The sequence below is a fragment of the Leptonotus elevatus genome, chromosome 2 (genome assembly GCF_054856555.1).
Source record: "Leptonotus elevatus isolate MCC_2025b chromosome 2, RoL_Lele_1.0, whole genome shotgun sequence".
In the NCBI taxonomy this organism is placed as follows: domain Eukaryota; kingdom Metazoa; phylum Chordata; class Actinopteri; order Syngnathiformes; family Syngnathidae; genus Leptonotus; species Leptonotus elevatus.
Genome location: NC_141240.1, coordinates 3904136 through 3929049, shown reverse-complemented (window position 1 = coordinate 3929049; position 24914 = coordinate 3904136). Strand labels below are relative to the sequence as shown.

The following is a 24914-nucleotide window of genomic DNA, read 5'->3' as shown; positions in this document are numbered from 1 at the left end:
ATCCGTTTTAAATATTGGCAATACAGTGGCACTCCAATGACTCAATGTAACGTTGCTTGAGTGTGTGTGCATGTCTCTGCTCTTCTCCATTCCGCTCCCTATTAGTCAAATGCGTAATCAAATAAAACAAACTGGGAACAAAATAATTCAACACTCCACTTATTTTTAAGGGAAGTGTCAAAAATACATCACAACCTGTGTCTGTTGCTCTGTCAGTCATCTGAGCTTTTTCTATGCGTTACTGTGATTTCCTACTGTGTGCCTGTGCATTGAACACACCTGGAGTCCACTGCAGGAATGATTGCTGCTTTTTCTTCTGCTTCTCCGCGAAAAACATTTGCTCTTGTTACAAAACAGTTCTCAAATTGAAAACCACACGTGTTTTTCATGTGTTTATTGAAAACATGCGTAGGCAATGCCAATGCTGTTGCTTCTGTTTGCGCGCTCCCATGGAGCCTTAATTAGCAAGTCATACTTCTCAACGAGGAGTGGACGGCCAGCGAGTGCTACACTTAATAAACTTAATTAGCGTTTCATGCTTCTCAACGAGGAGTGCACGTAGCAAGCGCTTCAGTGCGTGAAGCCATCTTCCTGCGCCCTCTCGCACACACGCTGAATCAGGCATGCCGCTTACTTAAGGCGTTTTACTTAAGTATTTATTTATTTTACAGTACTGTATCTATGTTATACAATTCATGAAGGTTTGAACATTGAGAATGTTTAAATAAGAGAGAAATGTGAGAATATGTAAATGCCTCGATGAGAAAAGTGTATAAACTGCAGCGTTTCCCACAGATTTGAAATCTACTTGGGTGTGTGGACTCCTTTGGGGTGACGGGGGGTTTGCGGGGTGTTCTCAGTCCTGCTACTTGCGTCTCCTCTAACCTCATGATCCACAAGTGAGTGACGGCGAACTAATGTTATATGCGGTATATCTGGTCGCGACAGTTTAAAAAAAAAAAATCTTCTTATTGTTATTATTATTTCTTTAAATCTACTTGGGTGGTGGCCAATTTAACTGGGTGGCCTGCCCAAGTATTAACATGAAATGGGAAACACTGAACTGTGTGGTGAGTGGTTTTAAAGCCTTAAAACATTTATAATAAATGTAAAACATAAAACTAACTACTTTGCGGATTTCACTTATTTCGGGTATTTTTTATTTTCTATGGACTTAATAATACTGGTAGTTGGCAAATGAATTGTGAACTCTGTGACAAACTAATCTCTTTGCAGCAGTGAGCAGGGGAAATTGTTCCTCAGATAAGTCCGGAGATACGAAGTATATTCCATCTCACACCGTTACAGTCCTCATGCAGATTTTGCGTACAGGCCTCCTCGACATTTGCCGCCAAATTGTAGCAGTTGCATTTTTTTCTTTTCTTTTTAGGGGACCGCCTAACTAAGCTGTGCCGACTGGTCATTTTGTCTCGCTCCGTCTTATTAGCGGTCATGTGACTGTCAAATGACTAACAGCTTACTATTAATTTTAAACTTTTATAGTAATATTACTAATTTGAAAACATAACTACAAATGTCATGTTATCAAAAAGTTATGTTTAATATCATAATAGGTCATTATACGCTGCAGTGTTTTATTTTTAACAACGGTATTGAAAGTGACACCGTTGCCATTTTTGGACACCCCGGGATACCGTATTACTGTTTTACCGCCCAACCCTATATTCAAACTGATAAACTTTATTGTTTTCAGCAAATAATCATTAGCATGGAATATTATGGCTGCAACACATAGCAAAAAAGCTGGGACAGGTGGCAAAAAAGACTGAGAAAGTTGAGGAATACTCATGAAACACCTGTTTTGAACATTCCACAGATGAACAGGCTAATTGGGAACAGGTGGGTGCCATGATTGGGTATAAAATGAGCTTCCCTGAATTGCTCATTCATTCACAAACCAAGATGGGGCAAGGTTCGCCTTTTTGTGAACAAGTGCGTGAGAAAATAGTCGAATAGTTTAAGGACAATGTTCCTCAATGTACTGTTGTTGAAACGGGTGTGGCGGGCAGCATAGCATTCCTTGTATTCCGATCATGGCAGATAAAAGTGACAGTGTGTAATATTTAGCGCCATCTAGTGGTGAATTAATAATTAAATAAAATAAAAAAAACACTATTGATTTATATATATATATATATATATATATATATATTTTTTTTTTTTTATAAATATGTCCTGAGGGTTTTTCCTGGCTCAAATTGAGGCAGATGTACCATCCTGACTAGGGATGGTCGACTACCAATACCAGTCTTATTTTAAGGTATCAGTACTCGCAGCGGTGGCCAATACCGGTATTGGCCGCCCTCCTGCGGCCGTTTTATGACCAGGAACTAGAAAATAGAAATTATATGAATAAAAAGTTGCCATTAATTTCATGCAATTTTAAGGAAAAATTATATATTGAGATTCCATATAGGTCTTTCTTTTAAATTATCGGTCATTTTTGGGTGGGGAATTTTATGTGCTGGTGATATCAGTATTTAGTATCAGTATCGCGGTGACTACTCAAGAGTTGAGTATCAGTGTTGTGCCAAAGTACTTAACCCTATAAAAAATGGTATCCTCTGCCGCGGGATCTTATAACTTTTACCACAGAAAAGTGGAGATTCTTCGAAAAGGTTCCTTGTAAACTGGTATTTAAACTTCAAACATCTGAAACAAAACTGAAAAACATTCAGTCGTCTGAGCTTTTCTATGTATATCTAAGATTTCCTACTGCGTGCGTGGTCATTGAACGCACCTAGAGTCTACTGCAGAATGTAAGTGAGTGCTTGCTTTTCTTTTGTTTCTCCGCAATAAATACTTTTTTCTTGTTACAAAACCTTGCTCCCTAAACTAAATCATGTATTTATTGAAAAACATGTGTTGTACCCGCGACAGGGAATATACATTTTTACGGGGGTAGTTTGGCAACAACACTAGGGGTCGGGGGAAAAATCGATATTGCATTATATTGCTGTGCACACCAGCACAAAGCACATAATGGATTTACCCCATCATTCAGACATGTCAATGAAGCTGGAAACCTACTCAACGTAATACACCACATACACCAAGTCTAAGTTGAAAAATAAAGCTTTACCAAACAATACATTGATGCCAATGTAATTGCCTTGGTTGGCTTTTACTTTGAAGTAAGCCTGCGCGGCGACGTGACCGCCAGTTTGACTTCCTTTTTCGACGTGTTGGCTTAAATATCAAAATTCGTATTTAAATTACATATTTTCTACCAACATTATCCCAATGCCATCCTGAAAGTATATTTAATTGCTAATTTAGGATGCTAAGAAACCACTAGTTAATTACGTCGTCATTGTATAATACGTCGCAAGTCTCCGACGTTAGTGGCTAGCAGCTAGTGTCTGGCTGGTACGGTGTCCTTGAAGTGCAAAAAAGGGCTGGCAACAGTAATGTAGTAGATGACCGTTGATTCAGTGTATCACTGAACTCCGGGTGGGATCGGTACCAAAGACGGCACCGATTCACATTAAATCAGACTGTGCCATGTTCCAAAGCGCACCTTAAATTGTGTGTGCGGAAATAGATGTGTTGGTTATTTTCTATGGCGCACTTGATCGCAGCAGTGTACGCACTACCAGTGTACTGACGTTACCCACTCTGGATTGCATTCACGCTACATTTCCGGGTTTGTGTAGAAGCATGCAAGATTTGACCGCTGACAAGCAAAACAAGAGTTGAAGCTTTGCTGTTCCTAACATGCTCTAGTTGAGCGTAGTGGTCCACCTGGTGCGTGGACTTCTTGGTGCTGAGGCCGAGCGGTGGCTGGGATACATTAAAATGAGTTTGCTCCCAAGTCCCAATTATTCTCTTCATTGTCATTCACATCCTCTTCTGTCATTTTTTGCGAGATTTTATTCCCAAATTGGGTTCGAATTCATCGCGCTATGTGCGGGAGGGACGTTCTTGAAAAAGTGCACAAGGAATCAAAATAACACAAATACAATTATTTATCTTCTGTTCTTGTATTAATGCTTAACGTTGTTCTTTATGTTCATTGCAAATAACTTTGCTTCTCACTTTGTAATTTGTAATAATAATTTATTTTTGTTATTTATACATTATTAATGTAATACCGTGATTATTATTTTTTTTTTTACTCTATCCTATCCGGTTCATGTGTTTTAAATTCATGATGTTTTATTATTTGTCAGATTTTATTTATTCATGTAACTTATTTATGTAACTTATTTTGTTATTGTTTCCAACGCAACAAGAATGCAAAAACAAAATGAACAAACGGTCAGTTGTTATTGTATAATTCCCAGTGATCTTCATATGCTGCTTGTCGCAATCTTATGATAAATGTAAGTCTCTCGCAATTTCTTCCGCGATATCTTCCCATACTTCAATAATTTGTTACATTGCCAAAAAAAAATGCGAATGGCTGACATTTTGCACGCCACACAATCTCCAACAGGGTTGGTGAGCTGATTCGGAAGCTTTTTTAATCTTTGGTGTGATAAAGTACCTTATGTTTTTCTAACAAAACATTTTCCAATTCTTAAAAATGTTAAACCATGTATCATCACTTATTTCTTATTTCTTAGTTCTTTAACCCATTTATCCCTGATATATAACGTGGATGTTTTCCTATTGACAACCAACCCTTTATATAATTTAGATATCAATTTCCTTCCCTTATTTAGATATACCTCTGAGTATTTCTGTAATCACATTTAATTCACCTGGAAGGCCTGGCTTTATCTCTTTGTTGTAATGATCTCTAACTTTAAGATACATAAAGAATTATTGATTCTCCAAGTCAAAACGTTGTTGCAAGTCTTGAAAGCTTGCCATTTCCCCTCTTTTGATGAATACTTTCAGTGTTTAACCCGTTATTTGCCCATTCTTTACATTTTGTATTCATACTGCCTGGTTTAAAATTTGTATCAAAAGCCAGCCAACAGAACAGCTTTATTTATTATTATTTAATAGAATCTAGATTGTGTTCATTCTCCACAAACATTCTATTGTTTGCAATCATAGCTTTTACATGACTTACACTGCCTAACTATTTGTTTGTATTTTGTTGTGTTCGCCGAATCGCACCATCATATACCTAAACTGTGCCGCATAGAAATAGTTTTCTAAATGTGGCAGTGCCAAGCCTCTTTATTGGAATTTGAAGTGTTGATCATTTAATTCTTGGTTTTGCCCGATTCCATATGAATTTTGATTATTATTTTTTTAATCCCATTATTTTTTTAATCCCATCCAGTGGCACTGGCAAAGACTGAAAGATTTTAAAAAATCTCGGCAGCACATTCATTTTGATAGTCTCCATTCTTGCATACAAGTCTAACAACAAAACATCCCATCTCACCATGTCTTTATAGATTTGTTGACTCTGAGGTTTGTAATTAGATATACAGGACCATTGCTGCCAAACCATATTCTGTACGTGTTAAAGTAGCGTGGCTTCGTATTAAGAGTGCGTATACTATACTGGCCTGTATCCCAATGAAAATATATGGTGCATTATCAAGTGTAAAATATGACAACGGAGACCTCAGATTGTTTAACAGCTGAAACTGTAGATTAAAAAAAAAGGAAAATAATTCCACCTACAAAGCTTCAACAATTAGTGTCCTCAATTCCCAAAGGTTTATTAAATGTTGTTAAAAGAAAAGGTGATGTAACACTGGTAAACATGATCCTGTCCCAGATTTTTTAGAACGTGTTAAAGATTATTTGCTGAAAACAAAGCTTATCAGTTTGAACATTATCTTTTCTTTGCAGTGTATTCAATTAAATATAGGTTGAACATGATTTGCAAATCATTTTATTCTGTTTTTATTTGTTTAACACAATGTCACAACTTCACTGTAATTGGGTTTGCAATATTTGTGTTCTTACAGGTAACTTTGATCATGACCCCGAGCGGAGCAGAAGCCCAGCCTCTGGTCCAGGATCTGCCAGTCTCCATCATGGCCTCTCCCACCTCAGAAGAACCGGGTACGACGAGCACACTTATAAGTAGCAGTCTGGAAGGCGAGAGTGGCGATGCCGTGACTGCCGGTAAGTTGAGCCAAACTTAAAGGGGAAGTCAACCTTAAACATTTCTTGACAATAATGTTATATGCGACCTCATGTCTAAACATGACGTTCTGATTAATATTACATTTGTGGAATATGAATTATGCAGAAAAATCCAGCCGTTTTTTTTACCCATATCAAGGATACCGGTTTTCTAAAGCTGAACAGTGATTGGTTGTTACCTGAGACTTGAGGAACAACAAGTGGCAAAATGGATGGATCGAAACGGCTGTATTTTACTGCATAACTCATATTCTACAAATGTAATATTAATCAGAACGTCGTGTTTAGACTAGTGAGGGTCACATATCACATTATTGTCAAGAAATAATAAGAAAACAGCATTATGTATCAAGCTCCAGATGCGTTGTGAGATGCATTCTGGCTTTCATAGGACAAATATATTGTTGCAAGACATATGCCAGTTTTCCATTAGCCCCAAAAAGTCCCAAGACATACCACTCTGCTTAGTTTTGCACCACACCACTGTTTTTGCAGCGATTCAAAATATGAATTGCCGTGATATCTAGTGTTGCACTGAATATTCGACCACCGAAAATAAAATTAAAGCCGAAAGAATATGGCCGAAATAGGTTGTAGTGACGCAAGCAAGCAAGAATTAAACAGCGAACGCGTGGGTGAGTGTCCACTGTCCGCTTTTTCTTCTCGCTGGCTTTTCACCGTGTGAGTTTGCACCTGTCGTCGCAGCAGCTCCCGGGGTCATTGCGCACACCAGAGGAGAGGGGCGTCGCTTGGTGTACAACATTTAAGTGGGTCGGAAAAAGACAGAACTACTGCAGTACAGGTGAGCCACTCCTTCTCCCGCAGCGCCTTCCCTTTTTTTATATATTTTTTTAATAAGAGCTCCCCGAACGCTTCCACTTTTTCACCGGCATCCCGGTGGCCGTGCTAAATACTTTAGCTAATGCTAGCACTATTGCTATCAACAATTTTAAACACGGAAACACTTCTGTCTATCTCCAGGTAGGCAACCTGTACAGGACACTGTTTGACTTTGCAGTCCGTTCCCGAAGCCGATTAGCTGGTGCAAACAAATATATTTATTTATTTTTAAACGTTAATGAATCTGTGAATGTGCCCGCCTGTGCAAACTACATTGACTATAAAGTGCAATTGCACCGCTAGAAAATGCTCAACCCTCGTTTGGTGTTTGATGTACCATTAGCCAACATATCTGCGTTGTGGGCACATTTCAATTCATATTGTGCCTTGTTAAAATGCCAGTGCTAAATAAATATTTTATAATAATATTATAATTTTAATTAATTATAATAAATACAATGATAGTAAAAAAAAAAAATTTGGGGGGGCATTTCGGTTTTCGGCCAAGCATTTTTCATTTTTCGGTTTTAGCCAAACATTTTCATTTTGGTGCATCCCTAGTGATGTCACAAAGTACTACCCGTCAAATGCACAGAAGCTTTCACATATAGATGAAAATCAATTACTGGGTTTAAGCCAGCAAGACAAATCTGCCATCAAGACAAAAATACAATGTATACAGTACACACTTTCTGTTATACATCAACATTGAACCATTGAAGTTAGCAGTTTCACGAAAGTCTTGCAGTGTTATTTAGGTACATTAGCAACTTAGCGACTGCTGATTTGGCCGGTGCCGTAAAAAGTTCAATATGCTGTTGATCAGTTATTAAATTCAACAGTTTAATATCTATTAAACCGTAGCAGTACAACAGAACGAAACTGATTATTTCTCCCATATTTTGCGTATGGTAAGAGGCTAGGTTCACGCAGGTTAGTATCTGCTGATTCAGCCACCTTTCCAGCTGACATCACTGCTTAGCTACCGCTCCGCCTCCCGGAGGACAAGCCCCCCATAACAAATGAATGTAGAGAGCTGGATTTTTGGCGAGCGTTTTCGTTAAAATGTGGGAAAAGGTGTCACAAAAAAACATCCCGAGTAGGACACTACATTACTGTGACTCTTTGAAACCAGCCGTTTGGAGCCGCTAGCTAAAAAAAATTTAGTTGGTGGAAGTGGAAGCTTAAGGCATGTTGTTTTTGGTTGAAACAGTACGTCGATAACTACTTTCATGGTAACAGACCGCATGTTTACAACACATTCCTCAGCAGAGATCAAGCCTTAGTTAGTGTTGTGATAATCGTGTAAAATCATAAACTTTTTGTTCAAAGTTACTTGAATACTTATGCAAAAAAAGTATGAATGATTGCTTCACTCAAAACATTTTGGAACATTAATCACGTCTGCCTGGAATTTACAATCAGAAGTTAATGTTATGACCCACTGTATATGAAAAAGAGAAAAACTACATGATATAAAATGATCTGAGCATATCCCTGTACTTTTTGTGGGTGCAAAGCAGTTGCGTCGTAGTCTCTTTGAGCGATTAGAGCATCCATAGCATTGGTCGCTGATTTATCAACTGTTTGACCTATTTTCTAGGTCACACTGATTGTTTTCTAATTCACTCGCATTGACGCCCTTCACTCCACCGCAAAGGGCACACTTAAACGTGACGTCACACTAGAAGGGTCTATACAAAGTGCCTGATCACGTCTTTCCCCTTCATTTAATAACTTAACATTTTATTGCGATTTTTAAACCCTGCACAATATAGACATGCATGTGGCAAGTAGCAGTCATATCAGTACTCCAAGACATGTACATAGAAAACAAAAATCGACTGCATGTAGCACTATGCCCAAACTCAAACAAAGAAAACGTCAAATCAAACAAAAAACAACTAAAACAAGTATATCAAAAACGCAAAAATAAAATAAAGTAATAATCACAAGAATAGTGAAAGTAAATCAATAACTTAAAAAAAAAATAAAAGCAGAGAACAGTACCAGCTCACGACACGCCACACACTCAGCGATCCCAGACATTCCACAGATATATCTGCCCCTCTCCTAATCGGGTCCCTTCATGTTAGACAGGTATCGCTTCCATTTCAAATCATAGCTTTCCACTCTGTTCAATAATCGGTATGACAGACCCTCTAGTGCCTCACATCCACTTTTGCCAGGTGGATGTGCCAAAGTTTGATAGAGGGAGGTGATGAAGCTTTCCAGTCAGAAATAATAAGTTTACGCCCCAACATCAATGCCACCTGAACCCACTCTGCAACATGTGATGGAAGGTACTTTAATAACGGGTCCCCTAGCAAATACAGCCTCTCAGAGAAAGGCATATCACACCCTATGATGTTTGTAACATTACTATCAGGAAGGGGGGGTCGTGGGGCGATGGGGTAGTGGTCTGTGGGCCGGTGGGGTGCCTGGTGGGCCTGCCGTGCCCCGTTCTGCTGCTTGGGGCACGGACCCCTCCGGGCGCCTGGGTTTGCTTTCCGGCCGGTGGCCCCATGCGGGGCCTGGGGGTTGTGCCTTGGCTGTCGAGAATCGGTAAATTTACCGAATGAACAATACTGAACTCTCTCAAGAAGAAGAAAAAAAATAGACCAGTTCATAAAGCATCAATTTATGATTAACATTGCCTACTTGGATACCTGGAAAGTCAGGGTCCCTGAGAATAGCCGCTGCCAAAGGTTCCAATGCCAGCGCAAAAAGTAGAGTACTGAGAGGACAGCCCTGCCTCGTACCCCTCGCAGCTCAAATGGCTGTGAAATAATACCATTCGTTACCACTGAAACTTAAGGTTGGGTGTATAGGAGTTTGACCCAGCTAATAAATCGGCTAACAAAGCCGAATGCCTCCAGGGTGGAGAACAAATATTGCCACTCCACCCTGTCAAAGACCTTTTCAGCATCTAAAGAAAGGACCGCAGCAGCGTAGGGAGCATCCTTAGAGGCCCACATGATATTGATTAACCGCCTAATATTATCGGCTGAACTCCTTAGGCCATTAAAGCCAACTTGGTCAGGGTGAATTAGGTAATTACCTTGTGTAATCGTAATGCTAGTATCGTAGCAAGAATTTTACTATCACATCTAATGAGACTGATCAGCCGATAACTTTTACAGTCTAGAGGGTCCTTATCCTTCTTCAATTCAGTTCCCGATTTTTGATTTGATTCGATTGTATATATATTTTTTTTTCAATGACTCATTTGATAACCCAAATTTTTTTTTTATTATAACGTATGCATTTTGTCCTTGTTATACTTGTTATAAAAAAAAAAAAAAAAAACACATCTAAAATGAAGTAATAATTTTGACTGTTTAAAAATCGTTTTTGTCTTATCCGTGTTTTAGCATAAGGTTAATACAGTATTCCGCCCTCGCAACACGTTCTCAGCTTTGTGCACCGAGACAGATACTATGCCATTGCCTTTACTCGAAAGACACTCTTCTTCTACTATTAAATTTTCTTTTTCTACTCTGTTAAAGCAGTAGCAGCCAAAGAGATAATAGAAGAAGAGCGTCTTTCATCTGAAGGCAAAACAAGCTCAAGGGAAATGATCTAAGGTCACATTTTGTTTTCCGACTTATGTAAAATAAACACATAATAGAGCAGGATAGATAACAGCTCGTTTTACGCTTTTTAACGAGAAACTGCTCGTTCTCGTTCAATGGAGACAGCAACACTGCCTCCACGTGGATGGAGGAGGAACGGGCCTTAGACACATGTCAATATCTGAGGAGTTTTCTGTGTGATTATCTCGAAACAGTGTGATGTTTATTTAAAAAATAAATGTGCATGTGCGACGATCCACAAACTCACATTTGACAACTCGCAAGTAAAAGTCATGGAAAATAAAGACAAAAATAAAAAAAGACGTTAAAAATTGCGTATATGTTTGTGGATCTGAAACGCGTGTAAAAATCACGAATGTATTTGTGGATATCAAATACACGTGAAAATCCCAAATTTATTTGTGTGAATAATTTTAAGACGAATCTCTCCCCATAAAAAGGTGCAACTAGAAACGCTGAAAAACTGCAAGGCATAACAAACGGAAGAGCTCTTGAGAGCCTGGCGTGGGAGGGTGACTCTCTCGATCGCATGTTTTTTCTTTAGGAAGGCTACGAGGCTTACCTCGCTTTATACTCGTTTTGCATTGCTTGGCAGAGAGCGAGTTGTCATGCTACGTCACTACGCACTGAATGCGTTACGACATAAACAACAATGGCGACGACGTATATACAAATGTTTCTAAAAAATTTATTACACTGGAAACGATTTTCAAAACAAAATCTCATAGTGATGTTGGTAACAACCAAATAAATCTTATAGAGCAAACTTGTCATTACAGTCGGGGTGTCTTTTAAGCAAGAACAGGGCTAATGGAAAAGTGCCCATACACAGTACATGAGTTTGACACAAGTGTTGTATATTGATGCTGCAGTGACTGAAGTCTGCTCCAACCCGCCCTGCGAGACACACGACACGGGAACCACCAACACTGCTACTGTTGCCATCGCAACCATAGCTGATAATGGCTGCACCAACCCGCCCTCTGAGACACCCGACAAAGGAACCGCCAACATCGCCACTGTGGTGTCGGTGGACACAAATCAAGTACTGAAGGTGAGTTGCCGAGGAATTCAGCTGAGGACTCAAGTCATTGTGACTTAAGACGCTGTTTGATGAATTGACTGCAGATGAAAAAACTAGCAGATGTTTGCCATTTAACACATGTTTTGATTGACACTCAAATAATAAATGATGATTAATGGAGTTATTATAAAGTCATGTTGAATTGGAGTCCAGTATCTTGAGTTGTGTTATACATTCATTCGGGTCACATAAATGTACCAATATTGTAATTATTAGACCATTGAACACCTGATCGTACAGGTAAGACTGCATTAACAAGGTGACTTGGCTTTCGAAATTACTTATCAATGTAGCTAACTTGACATGTCCAAGACAAAATAACTTGCGATTTGCTTGAGACTTAAAGGTTAGGACTTAATTAACCTTACCTTGAGACTTGCACATGGCTAAGTCAAGCCCATCTCTGCTTGAATGTGCGGAGGGGCATCCCCACGTTTTCCACCCAAAATATCACATTCTCTTCCTCCTCAGGTGTGCTCCAATCCGCCATGTGAGACCCACGATACTGGAACCACCAACACCGCCACTACGGTGGAAGCGGGTGGACTGACTCAGGTAAACCAGCTGTGTCCACACTCCACTCTTTGGCCTTCACAGTTATCCCCTAAAACAGGAGTTGACAATCCAAAGATTAAGAGGTTCACTTCAGGAAATGTCAAGGGCATGTTCACGGTAGTTTGATGTTCAGTGGCATGGTGCTGCTCCCACCAGGGACTATAGTATCTACCTTTGAATGAACACGTGCCGAGTTGTAGCCCAACAGTCAGGTCATAGTGGTAACAAAAGCCCACTTTACAATGGTCCCACTGTACTGTACAAGGGGTGCCGCTTGATAGGGATGGGGAATCGAAAAACACTTGATTTTGTCTATCGATTCTTCTTAGACCACAAATGAAAGAAGAAATGTGGTTTGGTTATTAGTTTTTAAAATAGTCAACTGTGTGATTTAACAGTCTTTGTGTTTATCGTTATTTTAACTCATTCACTCCCAGCTATTTTCACTGAAGCACCCCTCTTCACTCCCAGCTGTTTTGATTGATTTTGCAAGGCCCACAGAATACTGTGTTCTGTTACTATAAAAATGTGGAACCTACCAAAAGAAAGATTACTGTAGAGTCTCTTCTTTCATTAGGAAAAAAATAGGGGTGTGAATTGCCTAGTACCTGGCGATTCGATCCGTATCACGATTCATAGGTCACGATTCGATTCGATACCGATTAATCCCGATACTAATCTATAAATCGATCATTGCGATTAAAAAATCTGATTTAGAAAATACTAATCAGTAAACTTCTACATGTACACTGTAAGATTTATATGAATATATTTATCTGAAACTTCAGGCTTATAACTGTAAGCCACTGTATACAGTTTGCAATCTGTTTCACGTTTGAACAGCATTGAAATAAAATATTAAGGCTTAATGTTCCATTAATATACCATTCTTTTATTTAACATTCTTCCATGCTTAGTGAGAACCTGCTAAAATGCAGCATTACACCATTAAATGTAAAAAATAAAAATAAAACATCCAAAAGGATGTAAAATATAATGAACAGTTATGAAAAGTAAATATTATTTTGCGCATCCTAGATGCAATTTGCATAAGCTAGTCAAACTATTGTCTTGACCACAACCACAGGGAAAAAAAACAGTCAAGATTTCTTTTAGAACTCAACAACTGTGCAACATTACTTTAGTGCAATTTAACAGAGGTAAATTGTCTACAGCAAGAAATAATAACTTGCTTAGTTTGTGCTAGTGCTTTTCTCTTTAGATTATTTTGCAGGAACACAAGTTGATCAACATTCCCTGCTTTAAGCACACTTCTTTGTGCAGTTACAATGTCTCCTGCAGTGGAAAAGACTCTCTCTGCTGAGACACTTGTGCCTGGGATGCAGAGGAACTGTCGGGCTACAGCGGAAATATGAGGATAGGCCCCTTCATGGTCCATCCACCAATTGAGAGAATCACCATTTAGGGGCAAGGGAGACTCCATCCTAAACATCTTCACCTCATCTTCTGCAGATTCTTGATTTTTTGTTAATGTCATTGCTGTGAGAGGTGAATGTTGGACCAAGGAGATCAGCTAAAGCACACGATGCTCTGGGTCTCTTAATGGATGGCTCAATGTTGGGAGCATGTCCATCTTGATCCTCTTCACATTCCTCATCCTGAAAAACAAAAGATTTTCAAATTCATATTAGTACAACCACTTAAAACCTTATAAGTACAGAACAGATTACTAATGCAACTAAGGTGTACCATGATAAAAGCAAGCAATATACCCCTATAGAGTTCATATGCAAATTTATATTAAATGTACTTACACTGTTCTTTTCCATTACTGCCAACACAGCATCAGTCAGCCTAGAGTCTAAAGTAGATGTGTGGGCACTATCTTCGTCAGACAGAAAGTGTAGATTGTTGAACCGTGGGTCCACTGCAGATGCCATGCAAAGTGTCTCCTTTTCATTTGCATATTTTTTTGACAGATCTTGTGCTATTCCTGTCTTGATGTCCTTAATTGTATCTGAATCTTCAGAGTTTTCATCTGTGCCCATGATCAGCTTGGCATGGAGTGGTGCAATGACTGACGAAGTTGTCATGCTCTCCTCAGAACATCACAAATTTTGCATCCTTCATTGGCTTCAGTGCTTTCAGTATCTCCTCTGCACATGTGATGTCACTTTCACTCAATGTAAATACTTCCTTTTCATTCTTTCTCACTTCATTGGAAAGGAGTGCTGGACAGACAGCTGATTGTTGCTCTAAAAATCTTTCAGTCATGTCATAAGAACTGTTCCATCTTGTAATAACATCTGTAATTAATCTATGGTTTGGTAGCTGTAGTTGGGTTTGTTTGACCTGTAGCTGGTAACTTGCAGTTGTACTCCATCTGAAGAATCCAGTAACATGCCTAATTCTGCCAAGTAGCCTTGCCACTGTTGGTAGTTTAAGTGCTTTCTGTGATACGAGGTTAAGGCTGTGAGCAAAACACTGAATGTGAACCATCTCTGCCAGTCGAGCCGCAACAGCAATGTTTGGACCATTATCGGTCACCGCCACCGGATTTTTATCACTCAGACCCCATTCATCTACAGCTGCACGCAGTAAAGCCGCAATATTCTCTCCCGTGTGGCTGTCGTACATTGGTCGTTTTGGTAACACGTGCAAAACCATCTTCCACTCTTCGTTTATGAAATGTGCTGTTATGGTTACATAGGACATTGTGGATCTGGACGTCCAGGCATCACATGTTAATGCAACTCTTTCGGCACAACGAAGACCATCCAGCACATTGCTTTTAACATCTTTGTACAACCGGGGCAGAGCAACTTTAATGAAGTGTTGGCAGGGCGGTATGGAGTAACGGGGTTCCGAAGTGTTCATCATGTTACGAAAGCCTTCACCTTCTACGGAGCTGAGAAGGCGCATGTCTTTGCACATGCAGTAAATCACTGAATGTGTTATTTTGGTCGCACGAGATGATCTTGAAGGAAATTTGGCAGAATCAGCTTGTTCAATAGTTAGTTGAGACGAGGTAGGCGTTTGTTTACTCTTACAACGTGAGCGCGAGGGTTAGTGGTGTTGCTGCAGTATTTGATTTTCCCATGGCAGTGTTTGCATATAGCGTACCTCTTATCATAGTCCATGCTTCCGTCTTCTTTGCTATAAAAGCCAAAGTGAGTCAAAATTTCAGCTTTATAGTCATTCTTTGGAGCAGCTCGTATTTCCTACTCCGAAATATTGAAGCTTTGATGTACTGTAAACTCGCGAGATTGTATTGTAAAGACACTACACTGGATAATTTTCGCGAGAGTTCAGTGTTACAGTGGCACAGTAAGGCGCGTTCTGCTGCCAACTAGTGGGCGGGAGTTTAGGTGCGGCACAAAAGTAAGACGTTTTATTAAATATTTCCATATAAAATGGATGTTTCGATCGATTCGGCCGCATAAGGGATCGATACGAGAATTGCTCGCTGTAAGATCGCGATATATCACCAAATAGATTTTTTTTAACACCCCTAGAAAAAAAGTATATATATATCTGTTTCCGTTTTGCAGCAATAAGCATTACAATATAATTACGTTTTATCAATATTCACATTCCTCCATTGAAATTGTCAAAACGATCTTGTTGCAATTTGGCACTGGTTGATCTCTTGCACTCTGCTGCCACCTGCTGGCCGTTTTTTGTAATAACTACCATTTGCTTTAAGCCACCTCTTCATGGCAGAAGCTGCATCAAAGCCGTCTGTATGCTCTTGCATAAAAAAAGTGTAAATACGTTTTTGAGAGTGAAGGACAAAGTATATATATATTTTTTAAACTTATTTACACGTTTTTGTGTTTGAATGAGTTATTGTGTGAGGTATTGTGAACTCCATCCTTGACTCTAACACAAAAAGTCACTTTCCTATTACATCATCCTTGTGTATCATTAGTCAGGCATGGCCAATCATCCCTCACTTGATCTATGATTGGGACAAACCCACTCTTTACATACCTTAGACATAAGGATAATCTTAAAGGACAATCTAGTCGCACGTTTATCTTCCTCGGTCAGGAACAGGCAAAATTGGGACAAAAATGGCCTGATTGTTTTTGTGTGTGTATGTGTACCCGGCTTACCATGTGACCTGATTTTAGGTGTGCTCCAATCCACCATGTGAGACCCACGAGACCGGAACCACCAACACTGCCACCACGGCCACAGGTAGCCTACTGACTTGCCTGCAGAGCAACACTGGGCTTTTGTTTTAAAATGACCTCACTTCCTGTTTTGCTTGTAGCTCAGCAGGGAGGCGACGTGATGCAAAAAGACTCCACAGAGCCCTCTTCGTCCTCTGACCCTGCCACCTCTGTTTCCATCAGCCAAGGCAGAGCCATTACCACTGTTACACAGGCAACGCCCACACCTGGTCCAGCCATACCTGTAAGTGCAGCCCACAACCCTTCTCCTCCTCCTCATCATCACCACCACTGGAGTCCTGGTGTGTGTTGGTAGGAAATCTCCTCATTGGTCAGAGAGGATGCAGTCAAGTCTGAGGAGGTCATTGCCACAGCATTGGCAGTTACAGAGGAGCCCATGCAAATGGAGAGCCAATCAGAGAATGTGACGTCATCATCTGCAACAGTTTTGTTGCAGGGCAGTGAGGTGGTTCAGGTATGCATGATTGCACACACTTTGTCTAGATGAAGTGTGCTTATACTGACCAGTCTGTTTGATGCTCAGATGGCATCCATGGACACGCCTCCTCAGGAGCTTATGTCATCAGAAGGGCACAGCGGCGAGATGGACTCTGGGACGACAACAACAACATTGATGGTGACGGCTGATGGGCTGTCTGCAGACGAGTCTCAGCATCTGACCATCCAGGCCTTCCTGCAAGCTGCAGGACACGTCGGTACGACACATCTCTTGTGCATACAAAGTCCAGGAATTATGGAAATGGTGATGCTTGTATGGTGACGGGAACTTGTTTTTGTCCAGGTGGTGTCGAGTCAGAGCAGTCAATTCCCATCGTGCTGACTCAGCAGGAGCTTGCAGCTCTTGTCCAACAACAACAGTTACAGGACTTGCAATGCCAAGCGGAAGATGGGGCGGAGCCCGGCCCTGTGGCCACAGGTACACGCAAACCATCCAGGCATGAAAATCATTCACCTTTCGACGAAGTTTGCTGTTTTGAAACCAAAGTAAGTGACCTATATGAATCGTGCCGATCTGATGAGAAAATATTTCGGGGTGGGGGCCGTCGTGGCACAGAACTGAACGTAGTGTATTTTTGCTTCATGAGCGTTTCTCTTAAACGAGCTCATTCTGGGGCCAATAAACGATTTTGAACGAGTTCACAAGTCCCAAGACTTGTGAACATAACAAGATAAAATAAATATGATGAAGATATAAGGGCAATCTAATACTTAAGACTGCAAAAGACTTGAGTTATGAACTAGTTCATTTTGGAATGATCCACTTAGTTAAAAAAAAAAATCAATTAGGAACTATGAACTATTTCATTTTTAAATTTGTGTGCTGAACTTTGAAGTAGTTTGTGTAGAAAATAAACTTTCCCAACACTGAAGGTTGCAAAGAGGTTCGCAAACAGTTTACATTTATTTAACGCCATGAAAGTTGCTGTTGCGCATTTCATGAGAGAAGTTGTCAATCTATTTCTTATACAGCATAATGTGACTGATGTATTTCTATTTTTTATTATACATTGATATGGTCTTCTAAATCAGTGATTCTTAACCATTGGGCCACAAACACCATCCAGTGGGCCACAAATTAATTTCAGTTTTGTAACTCTGGCCCACATAGGCCGTGACAGCTTTGTACACATGTAGCAGGGTATTTTTAAAACTGAATATTTCCCCCCTCCCCGTGCAGTAAAAAAAAATCTGTCCAGGGGGGGGGGGGGGGGGGGGGGGGGGGGGGGGGGGGGGGGGGGGGTTTACAAACTCCCAAGAATACATCTTCAATCACGGAGCAACATTGTTTGGGGCGGGACATGCAGCTGTGACGAACCCAGGAAGTGCCGACGCCGGGGGGAAACGAGGGGGGGGGGGGGGGGGGGGGGGGGGGGGGGGGGAGAAGCGACGGTCGTGGAACGAAAACAGCATTCGGAGAGGGAATAGCTCCAGCACAACTTTTATGTGTCGTCACGCACAACAACACAGCGGTCTCAATCACTCCCCCCTCCTTTCCATGTATCATTCCGCCAATCGCGCTCATTTAGAATAGTTCTGTCCCCACATATCCGAAACAAAATAGATCCCCGCCAAATACATATATCTGTGAAAATAAATCTTCTTACACTAACACAGACGAATGGACGCTGCAATTAATTCTGTTCTCTCAGAATTACACACCGTTTTCTTGTTGAATGTTGAACAGCGAGAGGCGCTTCTTGCATTTTTATCTCGTATAGATGTTCGTGTTACCCCGCTCCTCGCTATGACAAGATCATCCACATAAACACACACAAAAATGGAATTATTCTTGACATCCCATCTTTGTTTCCCAGAGGGCCTCGCTCCAGCAGACAGTCTTAATGACCCGGCAGCAGAGAGCAACGGTCTTGAGGTGACATCATCTGCTGTCACCAGTGCTGTGGCTCGATTGGCAAGCACCTTTGGGCCTGCCCCTCCCCTGACAGCTAGCTCTAAGACCGAGCCTGCCGCCCCTGTCAACGATGTGTCTAACGGCATGGTCGCCAATGAGGTGGCGAGACGGCATTCAGCTCCACATGGCAAGGAAAGCAGTGTGACAATATTTGCGTGTCCTTCTGTGTGTGTAGTGGTTTGACGTCGGGATTGTCAGGGTGACCAACATGGCTGTCTCTCACTACTACATCCCTGATGGTGACGTCACTGTTGATGTAAGGGCACCTTCACTTTTCACAAAATCTAATAGTTTTTTTAAGTATGAATTCACTGATTGTACTTTCCGCAGCACCACTCAGGCGTGATGCCGGACTACGGTCGGATGAAGAAGGTGCCCCTTCAGCCGGGGACGGCCTACAAATTCCGCGTGGCAGGGATCAATATCTGCGGCCGCGGAGCCTTCTCTGAGGTGTCTGCGTTCAAAACATGTCTGCCTGGTTTCCCGGGAGCGCCATGCACCATCAAGATTAGCAAGGTGAGTCCCACTTCCTGTTGTCATCACCTGCTGGAATTGTCCAAATACACACATGGACCAAATTGTTGTTAATGAAAGAAAATACCAAGAAAAGTACACTGTCCTTACTTGTGTTCTGGGGCTGTGTTGCTGCACCTGGCACAGGGTTTCTTTCTTGAATCTGTGCAAGGTACATCAAACTAATGTTCTGTGAGCCTTGAAAGATCAGCCAGAATGCTTTAAATTGGCTCACACTCATTTCGGTTCTCTTTTTCAAAATACATAGCTTTGAAAGAGATTATCAAAATAAGACATTTGCAAGCCAATGACCAAACTAGGAACTAAATCAGTTTCAATATCATTATCCCTTTTGCGCTGAGGTTTTGTTATGCTTTAAATGACTGTACAGTGACCAAATAGGGCTGGGATTAGAGGCAAATCCCACAACACAAGATGTCTCAGGAGATTGAGTCTACGAGATGAGATTTTTGCAAAATTTATCATATAAAATAATGCCTAAAAAAATACTTGCTAAAGAACACAATTATATTATAAATTATACATACAGAAGACAAAAAACACTTTCATTTAATGAGCAACCGTCTTTCATTTCTTTTAGATTAGCAACTTTTTTTGGAACTTAAATTTAAATGCCTAGCAGCACACTATTTTCCTTTCTAGAAATTGAGACGATGTATCGTCAGAATCACAGTAGCGATTTTCTCGACTAAATCGGCACAGTTGAGTGAGCCTGGTTTGTTATAGTGATCAGCGTGGCAATTGGCACCTGTGTCAGGCTGTCCGCAATGAAGTGCGCATTTACACTTTTCAAAAGTAATCAAACAGCCCTCGCGCTTGATTAGCTGCTAGCCGCATTAACGGTGCTAACTCCATCTAATACAGTGTCGGCACAACCGAGTAGTTTTTTTTTTCTCCCCCCCCCCTTCAAGATGACAATGTGTTGCTGACGTCTGTGACGAGTCAAATCATCCGTTGCGTTGCTGCTGGGAACAACTCCAAAATAAGAGCGTTATTTATATAATTATACTATTTGGTATGGTAAGGTTTATTTTTATTTATTTTTTTTCGAAATATATATATATATATATATATATATATATATATATATATATATATATATATATATATATATATATATATTATATATTTTATGCAGACACAAAAAACAAACAGAAAAAAAAACTTGGCCTAAAGGAAAAATAGAATAATAATGATACTTGAATTTCAAAAACAAAAATTGTTGTTTCTAAATACAAATGCTCTTTTAACAATAGTTGAAATTTCAAGTCCAACATAAGTTAAATAAGGTTGGTAATGTTTATTTTGAAGTTGGCCTTCTCATTGTGTGTTACCGCCATATTGTAACTGGTAATTGGGCTGCTTTTTATATAGTGCTTTAACGACACCATATGGTGCCCAATGCGCTTTTCAATGCCTCACATTCACCCATTCACACACACATCAAACACCAATGGTCGGCTGCTGCCAAACAGGGCGCTGCCAGGTCCATTGGGAGCAAACCTACCTTGTGATTCGATTACAATTATGATTCAGGGGCTACAATTTTTTAATAAAATGATTGATGCATTTTTTTATCTATGTATATTGATGCACTTTTTCCACAACACACATTTCTATTTGTCTCACTATGCATTAAAAGGGATACTTGACAGATTGAGACATTTTCCGCAGTAAGAAGTTAATATTTTGTCTAGAATTAATTTGATAACTTCATTATTTTTCATGTACAATTAATCCCTTTAAAAACACATTTTGCCATTTGCTGTCGACTGAAAATGACATAATGTGTGCTCAGGGTTCAGATAACAACCCCGGATAGATGACAGCTTTGTCACCATTCTCCTGTTGCCTACCGTCTCGAGACTGGTGAAGAAGGCGGGCTCTGTTCTGGGCTCCAATTTGTTCAGTCTCTTCCTCTCGGCAGTTGAAATGCTGCTGCTCCAGCAAACCACACTGTAAAATAAGACTGAGGCCACCACAGTCTCATAGAAAGTCCTTAATAAGTCCTTCCGCACCCTGAAGTCTACGTAGCAGGTGTAGTCTACTCAGTCCCTTTTTGTACAGAGCCTGAGTTTTGTCAGTCCAGTCCAGGTTCCTATTAAGGTGAACACCCAAGTACTTGTCAGAGTCCACTATCTCAATGTCTATTCCCTGGATGTTCACCAGAAGGGGGTGGGTTAAAATACCTTGAGTCAGGCAGAAATCCACCACCAGCTCCTTAGTTTTTCCTGCATTAATCCAGAGGCGATTTTCCTCACACCAGGCCACAAAGTTCTTGCTCAGTTCTTGGTACTGTCTCATCGCCATTGTTGATGAGACCAATGATGGCAGAGTCGTCCGAGAACTTTTGCAGGTGACAGTTCGTGTGGTGTGAGAAGTGTAAATGGTGGTAGAGGCGCTAGAACAGTCCCTTGAGTGCGCCCCCGTACTGCAGATCACCGTATCAGACACACAGCCGCTCGTCTTCACATACTGCGGCCTATTGGTGAGAAAGTCCAGAACTCATCTTGTTAGCTGGTGGCAAAACACCTTGAGCTCCAGTGTGTCCCTCAGGAGATCTGGTTGGATGGTATTGAAAGCACGGGAGAAATCATAGAACATGGTTCTCACAGTACTTCTGGGCCTCTCCAGATATCTTTGAATATATAGTAAATTATATTTAATATATATTAATATATTTAAATATATTATTGTAAATTGCAGTTGTTAAGCTAAGTTGTGTAAAAAAAAAAGAAGACTAGTTTAATAAAGTTGTACTTAACATGTTAAATATTTCTTATTATTTACGCTCATAAAAGGGGAGGAATACTGTAGGCTACTTACAAACGTGATGTTGGTGGGTAGGGATGGGAATTGATAAGATTTTTACGATTCCGATTCCGTTTTTGATTCTGCTTAACGATTCGATTCTTTATCGATTCTCTTACTGATTCTTTTTTTTTTTTTTTTAGATGAATAAACAGATTAGCATTCTCTTTTTTATGTCTAAGTTGTATCTGTAAACAAGAGACAGGTTTAAAAGTAACATGGCCTTACAAACCCAACTGTGAAGTTTTAAGGTCCACATTTGACGGCTCAATGGGGTGCCATGGGGTCCCCAGAAGAAAGAAAAAAAAGAAAAAGAAAAAATATTTGAAAATAAACTACATTTTTTTTAAATCATCTTCTGTAGAAATTTACAAAATACAACCTAGATTATTTTGTGACAATAATGTCCAAATCCAGTAACATTTCAACACTAAAATGAACTCTGAGCACTCAAAAACCCCTCCTCCCTGTCTCAGTCAAAACAGACGCAGCCAGTAGACTTGTGTGTGACTCCCGTGAGCAGAGTCAGTGTGGTCGTGTGGAAGTAGAGTGTTGCTTATAAGTCATGGTTCGTTCTGTACATCTTGGCACGTTTTGCAATCTTGAATATGAACCCTGATGGGGAAAAAAACAACACAACACTTGCGGGACGCGGCAGTTACCCTCGCAAGCCAGCGCCTTTTAGAGAGATACGGGCTTTAACGTTAGCAGTTACTAACGGCACTTTTCACATAAAGGCAAACTGGCGCTAATAGAGTTACTAGCAGTATCTGAAGTGTTGGTAGGAGAGAACACTTACATTGCTGGCAGGCCTTGCTGCTGGGTTGATCCCACCGAGACGCAGGAGCACTCACAAACACGACAGAGAGTCATCGCATCCTGTGTTCAAATGCTCTTGCATAGTGGTAGTGTTTCCTGCCTTAGACGAAATATCCAATTTGCAAACATTGCAAGTTGGCCTGTTGTTAGCTTTTCTTGGAAGGATGTCAACAAACTTTCGATCGTGGCGCCATGTTTGTTGCTCGGCGCGCACGGAAATGTTGCGCGACTTGCGCGTGGTGACGTCATTGTCCCACACAGAACCGATAAGGGAATCGGTAGCAAAAACGTCAAACGTTGCCAAGGAATTTAAACACTGGGAGCCAGTTCTCAACAAGAACCGGTTTTCGATTCCCATCCCTGTTGGTGGGGGCAGCAATGCACACGCCGTGCCTAGTCTGCCGGAAATGGAAGAAGGCAAAAGAAGAAGAACAAACGTGATGCTCCTCCGCTGCCAGTTGTTCCTTGAAGTACGAAATGCTTCTCCGATGGATCCTTGGTTTAAGATAGCAAAAAAGAATGTCATCCAGGAATTCCGTGTGTTCTTGACTTATGCATACTTCCAATTGGAACAGTACTTAAGGGGGGGGGCACTGATGACGTCTCACAAAATCACAAGGACGTAAGTAAGGTTTTTAACCCATGTATGTTGTACAAACACATTTTGAAACGTCAACATAGTAGTACAAATTCATTGAAAGCTAGTCACATGATAAAACTGTGATTAATTACCGAAATACGCCAGCGAGATATGCGTGCTTTGGAAAGTACATTTTTTAGACCGGGCTTACCAAGACCGGACTCGTTGCGTCACAAGAACATACTCTATGCAGGGATGTGATTTTCCCGCTAATTCGCGGAATTCCGCTTTTTTTATCTCCAAAAATAAAATGTTACAATTTTTTAAGTGGTAAAAAATCCGATTTCGTCTCTCGACAGCATTCCATTTTAGTGTTTCCGTAACTGAAATGAAACTGATCTTGCAATTGGCTGAAGTCTCCGTGTTGACCAATAAACGCGCTTGTTATAAAGGCATAGGAGTATGCCATTGTTTGTTGACCAATAAACGCGCTTGTTATAAAGGCATAGGAGTATGCCATTGTTCATTTCTCAGACGTTTTTGCCGGGTGTTTAAAGAAAGATGTACGTGATCGAACGCAAAGATGCTCCGCGAGTTAAGGAAATTGACAAGATCGTAAAAAACAAGTTTCGATGGGACTGGTTAGAGAAGGATATATCTACAAATGTTGGAAAGAAGACTGTGACGAATTTGTTCAGTGACTTTATTCGGAAGATCGATCGTGCCGGGAAAGCGCTTTGCATTTGGTGCCATGATACCATTGACAATGGTGGGAGAGGTTTCAAAGCTCTTGAAAGTCACGCAAAGAGCAAAAAACACGTGAAAGAACTCCAGTCAAGAACAACAAATTATTCCATCGCTGGAAGTTTCGGTGCCCAAACGAAAACTCCAAAACTTTACGGCCTCCATCCCTTATTGACATCACAATCGGAAGCGGTAATAGAGAGACGTGATCCACCCCAACAACCTGTACCAGTTGCTGATAGAGTCGTGAATTTTGAGGTCGGTGGTAAACTTTTCAAATTAATCGAAATAAAATTTTCGAAAATATTATAACGTAATAAAAATGGCCATAAATATTTAACATGGTTAATCATTGACACAAACTCAAATGAATGCTGCATGTTTGCACTTTTCAGGTTTCAATATGTTGACTGTCTTGATGTATGCAGTTACAGAGATGATCTTAGTCAATCATGCATTCGACGAATGCATGATTGTGTTTTTACCAGAGCTTGCTGCATGAGGTATTTTATGTTTTTGTTATGCATTATGTATTAAATTAAGAATGATTGATTAAATGATTTATTGCATGGTAAATATATATGATTATATTCTCAGTGATAGTTTTTAAAAGCAAAGGCAGTCCAATGTTTTTGAATGTGACTGATTTTGAGTTGACTAAAACTGCAATTTTATATGGGATAGTTCAATATACATT

At 40.4% G+C, this 24914-nt stretch overlaps 1 protein-coding gene and 1 pseudogene across 3 annotated transcripts in view; one reads left to right on the top strand and one right to left on the bottom strand.

Moving 5' to 3' along the window:
* hcfc1b (host cell factor C1b) overlaps positions 1-24914 on the top strand; it is a 68363-nt gene that overhangs the window by 24308 nt on the left and 19141 nt on the right. For all 3 annotated transcript variants that reach the window (XM_086069773.1, XM_086069772.1, XM_086069774.1), the window contains exons 18-28: positions 5901-6060; positions 11390-11571; positions 12073-12156; positions 16254-16320; positions 16397-16539; positions 16612-16770; positions 16840-17011; positions 17098-17232; positions 18632-18828; positions 18905-18985; positions 19060-19245. In XM_086069773.1, coding sequence (XP_085925899.1) covers positions 5901-6060; positions 11390-11571; positions 12073-12156; positions 16254-16320; positions 16397-16539; positions 16612-16770; positions 16840-17011; positions 17098-17232; positions 18632-18828; positions 18905-18985; positions 19060-19245 — 1566 coding nt within the window. The remainder of the gene's footprint in view (positions 1-5900; positions 6061-11389; positions 11572-12072; positions 12157-16253; positions 16321-16396; positions 16540-16611; positions 16771-16839; positions 17012-17097; positions 17233-18631; positions 18829-18904; positions 18986-19059; positions 19246-24914) is intronic.
* On the bottom strand, positions 13617-15039 carry LOC147178192 (E3 SUMO-protein ligase ZBED1-like; annotated as a pseudogene).